Source organism: Neopelma chrysocephalum, unplaced genomic scaffold, assembly GCF_003984885.1.
Source record: "Neopelma chrysocephalum unplaced genomic scaffold, ASM398488v2 Primary Assembly neopelma1_42, whole genome shotgun sequence".
In the NCBI taxonomy this organism is placed as follows: domain Eukaryota; kingdom Metazoa; phylum Chordata; class Aves; order Passeriformes; family Pipridae; genus Neopelma; species Neopelma chrysocephalum.
In genome coordinates this window covers 1,608,725-1,621,614 of record NW_020897700.1, presented here as the reverse complement: position 1 = coordinate 1,621,614, position 12,890 = coordinate 1,608,725, and the positions used below count along the sequence as shown (strand labels likewise).

Sequence of the window (12,890 nt, the reverse complement as noted above, 5' to 3'; positions counted from 1 at the left end):
ATTGGTGTATCTGGCTTCAATGTGAATAAGATTATGCATTTCCGTGTTGCCCATTACTCTTCTATTTAAAACAATTTTTATTCTTTAAATTTCAAAAGCATAATCTTTTTTCTAGAAAATGAACTGACTCTTAAAACTTCATCATCATGGCATTTTCTACTAAATATACATTCATAATTCATGGGACTTTTTAAGCATCAAAATATGTTGTGTTAGATTATTTAAGAACTTTAAGTAGTTTGAAATTGAGTTTCATTTTCTTCAGCCATATGATATACACATTCAAATAAACAGGAAATTTCCATTTGCAGTGTTTTATCTATTCCAGTAAAGACCTGTCACTGCAGTAAAAAAGCATCTGCAATATTAAGAAAACAGACGAGCAGACAATGCTGAACATATAGTCATTTACAATAATTTTTTTTCCGTTCTAAGACAGAGCACACTCCAATATTTATCACTTCTTGTGCGTGAGATAGGGCTAGTAAGCTTCTGCTCAGGTAAGGGATAATAATGACTGCCATTGTCACTTTCATCTCTCTCTAAATCTCAAAATCCATCACTAGGTCAAGGAAATCCTCTTCTACTACCCATGTCCTTCCTTGGGAATAATTCAGAGGGACTGTACATGGAACTGGCTCTTTGAGAAATCAATCGTTAAAGGATTTATTTATGAAATGTTGATTATATTTGGATTTTTGGTGGCTCTGTTCATGTAGTAAGTAAACGTGGCTGATAAAGGACTGAAATCTCTATTAGAGGCAGCAGAATACATTCCCAAGGTAAGCACGCTGTTGAAATTGCTTATTGCAGAACTGCTAAGGACTCCTGGCGTGTTAGAAAAGAGTGATCTTGCTGTAGCACACAGCAGATTTTAATGTTAATGAAGATTTTTTTACTGCTTTTTGTAAAGAAAAAAATTAGATCTTTATACAATGCCAAATATCCTTACTCAAAGCATTTTCTCTCTGAAAATAATGACTACAGAAGTGAATAGAGTGGGCCAGTAAGAAAGGGAGAAATAGGTAAAATAAAAGAGCAGAGGAGATGGAAGCTGATCTTCTATTCACCACAATCCTGTAAAAGGGTAATACTGCCTTCATTTTCTTGCACCCCTAAAGATTTTGATGTATAGTAATTAATATAATTAGTTTTCAGATCATAATGCTTGAAAACTTGGTTGTTTATCATAGTAGTTACATTTAAAAATCCAAGATAGTAAGAGAAAACTATTGTGATGATACAATAAGAACAATATGGTAGAAATGTAAAATATCTCTAAAGAAAACATCTATCTGTATTACTTTTTGAACTTCCTACCTGAATGTGATAATGTGAAAATCAGCATTGTGCTATTAAAATAAAAGCAGTGAAACAATTTGTGACAATGTATTGGTTTAAGAAAAATATGCCTGACTACAGAATAGGAAACATGGTAGTGATACAATTTAGTAAAAAAATCTAAAATATTGTTTAAAAAACATGTATAATAAAATAAAAAATGCATTAAGGTGAGCTCTGGACCCAGTGAGTTTAACATGACATTTTTTACTGTTCCCAGTATGGGGGATTTGTCACATAAATACTGTAATGAGGTAACCCCAAGGGATCCCCAAGGGATCGCAAACCAGGACCAATTACTGTGTCTGTCCAACTTGCACATGTTGCGTTAGCACTTCTGTGTCTTAGGCTTGGGAATTTAAAATCTCTCCACAATTTGATTTGAGAATAGTGGAATTTGAAGATATTCTTGTGCTACACATCCTGACTGATTAAGAAGGGAAATAATGCAGCACTCACCTAAGCCTGACATTCAGATTTAGTATTTTGAGACTACAGGGTTGTCAATACTTCAATTTCTATGCCACTTAATACATCCGGTGCCTCAGTAATAGAAAATGTCCAGTCCTTCCCCAAATAACAGCCCCTCATTCCCAGAAGTCCTACACGTGGCTGCCATGGCACCTTTCACAGAACTCAGAAAGTATCCCACAGGGCTTGCACTTACAGTAGACACTAACAGAGCCAGAGGAATCTGTTTAGTTGCAAAAATGCACAGAAAATCATATTTACCTGAAGAATAGGGGAATGTAGAGAATACAGATTTCCCCCCAACCTCCAGCTCTGGATGGGTGTGATCTTGAGACATGTTCTATTTTAACACACTTTTCATCATCTTGAACCTCTAGTACAACTGCAGATCAGTATGTCTGGAGAGCACAAAGTCAAAGATTTATTTTGTTGTTTTTCTTGAAACTAAAGAAGACTCAAAGACCAAATAGAGACATGAAAAATGAGTGCCTATGTGAAATGCGGGTACTGGGAGTCCTAGCATGAATTAACTGGGTTAGAACCCACTCTGACAGAGAAATTATTTCCCTTGAGATGAATGCATTTTAATTTGACTGGTGCTGAGTTGGACACAGCTTTATTTTGCACCATTATTTTTGTGGCTCTGTGGAGGATATAAGTTTAATCAGGATGGAATTCTGTGTGACAGCATTAGCAGAGATTTCAGAGCATCTGTAAGCAGACATAAAGCTGCTTAATTCAACTTGGCATAATTTCAATCTTCACACTTTCAAGTACAGTTTATCTTTGGAGTAAGTCAGTAGAAACCCTGTTAAAGCTTTTAGGCATGTGGTGAATCTAAACTAATATTTACCATGTCTTAGAAATTTGGAATCTTTTAATGCCTATTTACTTTAAACCTGATCCTTGTTCTTAAGCCTTTAAAGACTGACCCACAGTGTTGGGCTACATTTAGGACTATTAATGGAAGAACATGTCTTAATGTTCAATCTTTATCTTTCTGTTTTGTAGAATGTTGTATATTGCTGTATTATTTTTTGCACCATGTGTCATTCATGTCTGATAAGTGCTGGAAACATGGGTTTTCTCTCCTAATCCCTGTATAGGAGTATTTTTATTTTCATTGACTAATAACGGAAGTCAGGTAAGTCTGTCCATAATATGGCAGCTGTATCATCCTGCTGCTGTTTTGCAGTTTGCTTGACTACAGAATGGAACTACTTTAAGAATTATTCATTCTACATCAACTGACTTCACTTATCAGCCACTCATTTGTCAGTTTGTGTCTTACAGACACCTCTATACTATGATTTCACATGCACAGGATATTGTTACTGCCGTGGATAGCATCTATTTTATAATCCTCTCTAAATGGCCTTGTCAAGAGCAGATCATGCTTGATGACACAATTCATGCCCAAAGAGTTGGCAGTCTTATTGATGCCTACTGCATTGGAGGAATAAGTAATGAAAAAGGAGAGCAGCACTTAATTACCCCAGTGCTAGAAAATTGTGCAGCAAAATGCACTATATTTTTTATAGAATATTTTCAGTATGTTTTTTATTGAGATGAACAAACTGGGCACCAACAGCCACTAACATTTTTATTTAGGTCTTTACATACTACCTGCTATGTGCATTAGGAAATTACTACATCAGTCTCAACTTCCTATTTAGAGAACCTACTCGTTGCTCTCAACAGAGTATAACTCTTGGGTATCAGACATACTGAGATTTGTTTGGACCTACAATCCATGGATTTTAGTCTGGTTTTCAGTATGCCACCTGTGCATGAATCTGTTTATCCATTTTGATACATTAAGTTTCGAACCTAAATTAATGCTTTTTCTAAGACAAATATGTGTTGAACATTCTCTTTAGCAGCAGTTGCCTGGTCATTCAGCACAATGAAGGACCCACAGTGCTCTTTCTTGTCTGGTGGGAGAGTCATGGGAGACAGGAAACTGAAAATATTCTTGTTGGTCTTTGAGGAAGCAAGGATGTAAAGTATTCATCTTTAGGGAAGAAAAAAAAAGCTGCTTCTTCTAGTTGTGAAATGACTTGATTCTTTTTTTTATCCAGTCTTCCTTAATAGCTCAAGTTAAGACGAACTTGACCATGAAGGTAGGAGTGATTGAGGCCCATCATTCCCATGCAATTATTCCAAGCGTAGTAGTGCACGACACCAGTAAGGACCCTGGATTGATGCACAGAGAGGAAAACAGGTTTGTCAAATATACTATTTTGTGTCGGTTTGGGGGTTTTTTTGATAATATGCATAGCATTATCTAAGCACAGATGCTTGCCATCATCTAATTTTCTTCACTACTAGTAATAAACTAAGTCTTTAAGATTATGATATATTGCTTATTGTAAACATTTAGGAGATTTTTTTTATTTCAGCAGATATCACATAACTTGTTATTTTGTTGTTCCCCAGGCAACGATATCTACCTGGTGTATTTGCATGCTACAATATTAACAATAATAGTAATAAAGATGCGTAAGTAACGTCACCATTTCATAAAATGAGAGTAGTGCAATATTGTCTGTTTAAACAGAAATTAGGAGTAATAATAGATATCTAATAATTTCTTTAGAAACAGTTATGCCTTTCAGGTAATCCCAAAACAGACTGCACGTATATTTTAACTTTATGCATATCAGTTATGATGAGCATTCTCAATAGCAAAGTTACTGGTATTGTATCTACTAATTTAAAATAAAAGTAGTTCTAGGTGAATGCAATAAGCAAAATAGTTTTTTTGAAGGTCAAACACCTAAGTATAATGTTATCCTTGCTGAGAGCAGATGATTCTAATAAATAAATAAATGTGGAAGCAAGGGGTATGTGCTATCATGATCTATCATATTTTTCTTTTTCCTAGGGAGGAGAAGAAAAGAAAAAAAGAAAAGAAGAGGTAAGACAAAGGGTAATTATGCTACTACTGCTAATATATTCAATTTTTTCTAAATATGTTTTAATTTGGTCTTTAACAATGGAAAATGTAAATCTATTTTTTAGCAAGCCAGAAAAAAAAAAGGATGGAGAAACAGAAAAGAACAAAGAAAAAAAGGAGAAAAATAAAAATAAAGATAAGCCCAAGAAGAAAGAAAATATAGAAGAGTAAGTATTTTTCATTTAGAATTTGTTATGCTGTCTAATAAAATTGCTTTTGATGTAAGATCGAATCCATTCCTGAACAGCCTGTAAAGATGTTTATACATCTAGTGAATGAGTGTACAGACTGCTGTTGTTCTCTATAGAGTAGAGTTGTTTTGACTTACTTTTGTATGTGGATAACAGAAATACGCATGCATGGAAAAAATTAATCAAGATATATCTCCTTTGGATTCTGATTATCTAATATCTCTTGGATAACACCCTGCAGCAAAAGCTGTGTCATCATAAAGCAATCTCTTCCACACACAGATCTTCCACACACAAAGGCACCTACAAGCGAGTAAACTCTTCTATGATCTAAAAGTTTTTGCTTTACCTTCTCCTTGGTAAATTCATAATTTTCTGCCTAAGGAACAGAAACTTAAAACAGTGCAGCAGGAACTTGTGTTGTATGATTTCCCATTCTTTGGTTTCTCTATGTAAATGTTTTATCTTTCTCAGAGCTAGACTTCTCCCAGTGAGAAAGGAATGATAGGGATGATTTATCTCACTTATTTAAACATTAGTAGTCATATAATATTTTTTTAAGATGATAAAATCAATTATCAGACAAGACAGTTATTTGGGTAGGAAAAATAATTAATTTTAAAATTACATGTGCCACTATAAACTGAAGTGGGACTACCAGGGTAATTTTGCTCAGAAAAAATCAGATTCTAAAGTTTGTGTTCCAAGTCATAACAGCTTCATATTTTCCATGCACTCAAGCTACTCAACTTTAATGAAGACCATTTATTTTACAATAGCAATTTCTGGAATGCTTTCTTCCTCAAAAACTTTGTGTATTTCAAGTCTCTCATTAAATCTCCTTTTCTTCCCCCCTGCTTATCCCTTAGGAAGAAGAAAGATATTTTCACCATTGATCCAGCAGGAAATATATATTACAACTGGTTGTTTTGCATCACAATGCCTGTCATGTACAACTGGACCATGATTATTGCTAGGTGCTGTACTCCTTCAATGCCTATATAGAACATCTGGCAAATCTTAATATCCCTAGATAAATAAAAATTATTTTATTCATCACTGATTTCATGCAAGTATTTAACTTTCATTTCATGGTGATTTGCTTTTGTCTTTTCCTATTCAGAGCCTGTTTTGATGAGCTTCAGCATGACTACTTAGCAGCATGGTTTATTATTGATTATGTTTCTGATGCCATTTACGTTGCTGACATGTTTGTACGGACAAGGACGGGTAAATATACTCAATGATTAATTATTCCTTTTCATTTATTTGTGTCAGGCTTTTTAAGATATTCAAAACACTACTGCTTGATTATCTGAATACCCCTGATGAAGTGCAAGTTGTAGGCTTTTTTATTCTTTACAATTTTATTTTAGGTTACCTGGAGCAAGGTCTTCTGGTGAAAGAAGAACAAAAGCTTCGAGAGAAATACAAGAAATCTTTTCAATTCAAATTAGATTTTCTGTCAATCATACCAACTGATCTCTTATACTTTAAGTTAGGATTGAATTACCCAGAATTAAGAATAAACAGACTACTCAGAGTAGCTCGGATGTTTGAATTCTTCCAGCGAACAGAAACAAGGACAAATTACCCAAATATCTTCAGGATCTCTAACCTTGTCATGTACATTGTGATTATTATTCACTGGAATGCCTGTGTGTACTACTCGATCTCAAAAGCCATTGGATTTGGGGCTGACACATGGGTCTACCCCAACACTTCTGATCCTGAATTTGCTCGTCTGACTAGAAAATATGTCTACAGTCTCTACTGGTCAACACTGACCCTGACTACTATCGGTGAAACACCCCCTCCTGTAAGAGATTCTGAGTATTTCTTCGTGGTTGTTGACTTCTTGGTTGGAGTATTGATTTTTGCTACCATTGTTGGTAACGTGGGCTCTATGATCTCCAACATGAATGCTGCCAGGGCAGAGTTTCAAGCAAGGATTGATGCTATCAAGCAGTATATGCACTTTCGGAATGTGAGTAAAGACATGGAAAAAAGAGTTATAAAGTGGTTTGACTACCTGTGGACAAACAAAAAGGCTGTGGATGAAAGGGAAGTCTTGAAGTATCTGCCAGATAAACTAAGAGCAGAGATTGCAATCAATGTTCACCTGGAAACGCTAAAAAAAGTTCGGATTTTTGCGGACTGCGAAGCTGGTCTGCTGGTTGAACTGGTTTTGAAACTCCAGCCACAAGTATACAGTCCTGGAGACTATATTTGCAGAAAAGGAGATATTGGACGAGAGATGTACATTATCAAAGAAGGCAAGCTGGCAGTAGTTGCTGATGATGGAATTACCCAATTTGTGGTACTAAGTGATGGCAGCTACTTTGGAGAAATCAGCATTCTTAATATCAAAGGTAGCAAAGCTGGAAATCGAAGAACAGCCAATATTAAAAGTATTGGCTATTCGGACTTGTTTTGTCTGTCTAAAGATGATCTTATGGAGGCTTTAACAGAGTATCCAGATGCAAAGGCTATGCTGGAAGAAAAAGGCAAGCAAATCCTAATGAAAGATGGGTTGCTGGACATTGAAATTGCAAATTTAGGAAGTGATCCTAAAGATCTTGAAGAGAAGGTTGCCTACATGGAACGATCGATGGACAGGTTACAAACAAAGTTTGCCAGGTTGTTGGCCGAGTATGACGGTGCACAACAAAAACTGAAAAAAAGACTTACACAAATAGAGAAAATATTGAAGCCAGTTATAGAGGAAGAGTTTGCAGCCTTAGAAGAAGCAGATCCATCCACAGATAAACCTGGATTGTGAAAAGCAGATTAAAACACTGGAGGCTGCCAGTAAGACTTAGGGTCAAATCCTGAATGGGGCTGAATACATTCATTTCTAATATTTGTAGGACCTGATTATTAATTACAAAAAGTTATTTGTTGAGGCAATGTTACTGATTTCCTACAAGAAGCACATATTTGGCAGGTTTCAGGCAGAAAAAGAAGAATCAAAAATCAGAATGGAAGATAACATTTTGTTCTTGCACAAGCAGGTGGAATTATCTGCTAAAGCATTATGTACTCTATGTAACACTGCTCTATGGCAAATGCATTCAGTCTATATACAGTCATATGCCGGCAAATATTGGAAGTTTTGCTGACTATTTTAAATAATTTCTTCATGTCTGCCTATGGAAAGGAGGACAGTTTTGGTAACAACTATATTATTTGAAGTCATTAACCTTTATATTAAACTTGTGTGTAAATGAACACATTTTATTATCTATTGATTACCATAAGATTAAGTATGGGATATTATATCAGGAATTAAGTATATGCAGATGAGAGTACTGAAGGCTGTAAGATTTGGAAAATACTATTACTTTATTTGGTCCACCTTGATTGATTTCTTGAAATGTAAGTGGACAGTTTGGAGTGGTCCTTTTTCAGGCTAATACATGCAAGGGCTGGAATAGAATAGAGACAGGAGAAAATACAACTTTTTTCAAGGATTAATATGACAGATATGAGTGGTGCAAAATCCAGCTGTTCTTTTCACAATAATAAAAAATACTTAGCATTGAGGACAAATACTTAACATCCATGTGAGCAGCCTATCAAGTTTTTATAATCTGTGATGAAAAATGTGTATGTCCCTAATGTGACAGTTGTGGATGCTGGCAGAGTGAAAGGGGCAGACACGAGTGGAAGAGGCCAAATTCTCCCTGCAGTATCTTCTGTAGCTGCCGTTGGGGAAAGAATACAACTAAAGAGATTATTTTTTCCATTGATAGGGTATATCTTCCTTCATAACTATTTCTAAGTAGTAAAATCTACTGTTTTATATGTTAGATCCATTTTCAACTGCTTTAAGAAGCATTTTCTTCTTGGACTTTCCCCCTAATTTATGTCTCTTTTCATTGGCAAAAATGGTTTTCTTAGTTATGGTCTCAGATGGGTATTTTCAGTAGAATTTGATCATAGGCACTTAACATTGGATAAGTTTAATGAAAGGGAGTGAAGAAAGGGACTGCAATGAGAGAATGGATAATTCTGTATTTAAGGCAATTTGATTACCCTGGGAACTTGGACTGCCACTCTTAAAAAATACATAGGTACATGTTAATGTCAATAATATATCTACACATTCATTTTCTCCTTAATGAGATGGAGATATTATAAATTGGATATTTTATAAAGTACATTCCTTTTTGGTTGTTTTACTTTTTGTAATGTTGATGTTTTCCAGAATGCCAGAGATTTATAAATAACTCTTGATTTCACTGCAGGGATTAAATGTTATGAAGTACTTAATGCATAGGATATATATGGAACAACAAGGATAAATATAAATATGAAATGGCTTTCATCCACTGTTGATCCTGTGCTTTGAATGACAAAGGGCTTAATGAACTCATGAGGGGAAAGAGTATGCCATCCTATCACTAAAGACTCTAACCCTGCACACAAGAACAAGCATTATTTTGTCATTTAACTATATTGTGAGTGTTGGACTTTGCAATCAGCATTATACCAACCCAGGCCTTGAATATAATTTGCAATCTGTATGCCAGCAGCATCCTACATGGCCACACCATGTTTCACTAGGCACTTAGGAAGCACTTTTCTCCTTTGTTGAAGTGTTTAATACTTTGTATTTGAGAAATGTGTAATATGATATTACTTTTAACTAATAAAGGCAGATATTTACTGTTAACAGTTTTTTTTAATTGATCCTTCAGTCTAAGACAGGAGTTGTATTCACTAGCTACCTCTTTCTTAAAAATAAAAATTCTTTAATTTAAAACACTTTAAAATAAAACAGAAAACCAGAATTGACCTCCAGTAGTTTGCTTACTATTTTCAGACTCTTTATGACTGGAAATGTTGTATTACTCAACTTTTAGGAGAATGTATTTGCTGAAAAAAAGTCTAAATGCAGGATTTTCTCTTGGGATATGACATACTATAAGTGCTATAAGGAAATGTCAATAAAATTAAAACTATTTCAACTTGCCCTGTAGTAAAACTTTCTGGATATACTTAAAAAAGTTTCTAAATAGGCTTTGGGGTTGGTTTTTGACTCTCATACTCTGAAGAGGAGCTATGAAGCAAATGCGTGCAAGAGCTGCATGCCACAGAAGGGGCTGCCAAAAATTTACTCTGGAGAAAAGGATGCTTTTAGGGGGGACTTTATTGCTCTCTACAACTACTTGAAAGAAGGTGGTAGTGAGGTGGGGGTCGGTGTCTTCTCCCAAGTAACAAGTGACACGAAGAGAGGAAATGGCTTCACGTCGTGCCAGGGGAGGTTTGGGTTGGATATTAGGAAAAATGTCTTCACTGAAAGGGTTGTAAAGCACTGGAACAGACTGCCCAGGGAAGTGGTAGGGTCACCATCCCTGGAGGTATTTAAAAGCCGTATAGATGTGGCACTTAGGGACGTGGTTCAATGGTGGACTTGGCAGTAGAGGGTTAAGGATGGGACCAGGTGGTCTCTGACCTCTCCGAACCCCAAGGTCTGTCTGTGTGACTCAGTGACAGGCAGGGCCGGGACAGGGTTGCGGTGCCGGCACCGCCCCGCCCGCCGCGCAGGGGGCGCTGGGAGCTGTAGTCGCGCTGCCGCGGGAGCACCGGCGTCCGCGCCGCCTCCACCGCAGGCGCCGGGCGCAGGGGCCGGGCCGGGCGGGGAGGAGAGGGGGAGTCAGCTCCCCTCGGGGTGGCGGTGCCGGGACTGGTCTCTCTCCACCACCCTCCGCTCACCGGCGGGGCAGGAATGGAGGCTGCTTGGCGCCAGGGCGGCCGGGGCCGCGGTCGCGGCCGCGCCAGGCCCGGGGACGGGCTCGCCGCCCGCGCTGGGGCGGCTGCCCGGCCCCCGGCCCCGAGGGCCCGCGGCAGTGCCCGCACTGCGGCCGCAGGGACCATCGGCGAGGGCGCCAGCGGTGAGTATCGCGTCCTGTCCCCCCTACCCGAGCTGCGGGGTCCCGGGCGAGGGAGCCGGCGGTGGCTTGGAGCCCCTGCAGGTGGCCAGGTCGGGGCTGTGCCCAGGGTCACGGAGAAGGGAGGCTGGCGGGCCCCGGCTCCGCTCCGCGCTGCTCGCCGGTGCTCGCCATGTGCCGTGTCCTGCCTGCAGGCTCCTGCCAGCGGGAGATGCGGGGCCTCGGGCAGTGGCGGGGGGCTCGGGGCTGTGCCCTCCGCAGGGAGCACAGTCGGTGCCCCTGGAGCAGAAGAGTGAAGTGTGAAGTAAAGGATGAAGTATCTCTTTCTTAGCACGGCTGGAGTTGCCCGGTAGAGACACGCATCTTTAGGTGCTCTGGTTAGGGAGCCACGTTGCCCCGGCCTGGGAAAGGTGCGGGTTTTTGGTGCACGGGGCTGCTGTGAGTGCAAGTTAATCCTTGTAAAATACAGCACAAAAGTGCCAAAGTCGGAGCTCTTTTAAGTGGCAGCATAGTTTCTTAAGAAAAGCCGTAAAACTAAACTTGACAACACCCTGGTGAATATATTGGGTGCAATAGTCTAATACGGAAGACTAGGAGGTACTTAAGACCTGTGATCTGCTGAAGACCTTTATATCTCCGGGGAATGTAATCTGAAAGGCACTTCGGTTTATTATGAACTCTGTTGAGTTACATAATTTTGTACCTCTGTGTGAGAACCTTCCTCTATTTCACGTGCAGTAACTTCAAAAAAAGCTTGTATTAAAATACCCCATCGCTTTTAATGCTGCCAGCTGTGAAATGGCATGAACATACTATTGCAATAAAGATTTGTTGAATTTGAGGGACATCAGTGAAAGTCGTAATTTAAGACATACCAAATGCTGGGAGAGTTACCTGTAGGGTATCTGCAAATCATAACAATTGTCAAGAATTGTGCAGTTTCTGTTTTTCTTCCTTATGCTCTGAAAGTTGTGTTTTTGTGGGATGTGTGTGGGGTTTTCTAAGCATCCTTTTCATAAAGCAGCATTATAGATGCATATATTCTGGTATATTTGGTTGAGTTTGTCGGCAGTAATTGATAGATAATAATTCCTGCTGTGAATTTTATGGATTATGCACAGTAAAGAAGTAAATACAATTTATCTGTTCTTGTGTGGTATTGAAAATGTAACAATGTACTCCCCTTAAAAAAATAAAATCAGTAAGTTCTTTAAAAAAAGGCCAGTTGAAAGTATGTAGAACTGAATGTAGTGTTATGATTAACTATCATGGTATTAATAATCATTAATATTTTCTCTTAATAGAATTATCTTCACTGAAGAAATTTGATGAAATTAAGAAGGCTAATCAGGCTGCAGCAAAAAAGCTAATTGAAGATCAATTAAGCTCCTCGTCTGAAGATGATGATGAAGATGCTGAAGTGAAACAAGGAAAGATTTTGGACAAAACGTTTACCATTTACACCAGTCAAACTGGTAATTTTTTTTTCATTTATTGACTTTTATTTTGGTATGAAAGCATAAACAATGCTGTGTCATTGTCTCTGTTTTAGGATTTTTCCATAATTGGAAGGAAAGCACTCTATACTGATGTCTTGCACTAACGAATATTTGTTCCCAGCCATGCATGCTGGCAGTAATTCTTGTCTTTCCATGCAGAAGCAATGGTATAGTTTTAAACTGTATTAAATGTGGTTTTATAATAATATGACTGGCCTTTATTCAGAGAAAAAAAAACCTTTTGCAGCAGTCTCAACATGTACCAAATAGCAGATCGAACATTACTGATTGTTTTAAAAATCTTTATACATTAAAGATGGAGATGCAAGTGAACTGGAACGTACAAGACAGTACATGAATGAAGCTTTTCAGTCAGGGGCTATGACATGTCTCATCTGCATTGCTTCCGTTAAAAGGAACCAAGCTGTAAGTACTTTCAGTAATCTTTTAGAATGAAACAAATATAACTGTCTGAATAACATGTTTTTAATTATAATACTGAGGTAATTCATGGGATTGTTAGCTTTAAAAT

The 12,890-nt window shown here is 37.9% G+C and overlaps 2 protein-coding genes across 2 annotated transcripts in view; both read left to right on the top strand.

The window, feature by feature from the left end:
- The first annotated feature begins 3,929 nt into the window (after positions 1–3,929).
- On the top strand, positions 3,930–7,744 carry CNGA1 (cyclic nucleotide gated channel alpha 1). Its single transcript, XM_027676857.1, has 7 exons — positions 3,930–4,041; positions 4,248–4,314; positions 4,700–4,732; positions 4,837–4,938; positions 5,832–5,939; positions 6,086–6,192; positions 6,339–7,744. The coding sequence occupies exons 1-7, from the start codon at positions 3,930–3,932 to the stop codon at positions 7,742–7,744; spliced, it is 1,935 nt and encodes a 644-aa protein (XP_027532658.1).
- Positions 7,745–10,611: 2,867 nt separating this feature from the next.
- Positions 10,612–12,890, top strand: part of NFXL1 (nuclear transcription factor, X-box binding like 1) — a 46,600-nt gene continuing 44,321 nt past the window's right edge. Inside the window, exons 1-3 of the mRNA XM_027676330.1 lie at positions 10,612–10,862; positions 12,164–12,334; positions 12,675–12,784. Of these exons, the coding sequence (XP_027532131.1) occupies positions 10,697–10,862; positions 12,164–12,334; positions 12,675–12,784 (447 nt within the window). The 5' untranslated portion in view covers positions 10,612–10,696. The remainder of the gene's footprint in view (positions 10,863–12,163; positions 12,335–12,674; positions 12,785–12,890) is intronic.

What these genes read in the sequence shown, in the direction of transcription:
- CNGA1 (XM_027676857.1), top strand. Translation starts at nt 3,930, where the DNA reads ATGAAGGTAGGAGTGATTGAGGCCCATCATTCCCATGCAATTATTCCA. An exon ending in AATAATAGTAATAAAGATGC is followed by an intron (nt 4,315 to 4,699) that starts GTAAGTAACGTC and finishes TCTTTTTCCTAG; the next exon opens with GGAGGAGAAGAAAAGAAAAA. An exon ending in TGGACCATGATTATTGCTAG is followed by an intron (nt 5,940 to 6,085) that starts GTGCTGTACTCC and finishes TTTCCTATTCAG; the next exon opens with AGCCTGTTTTGATGAGCTTC.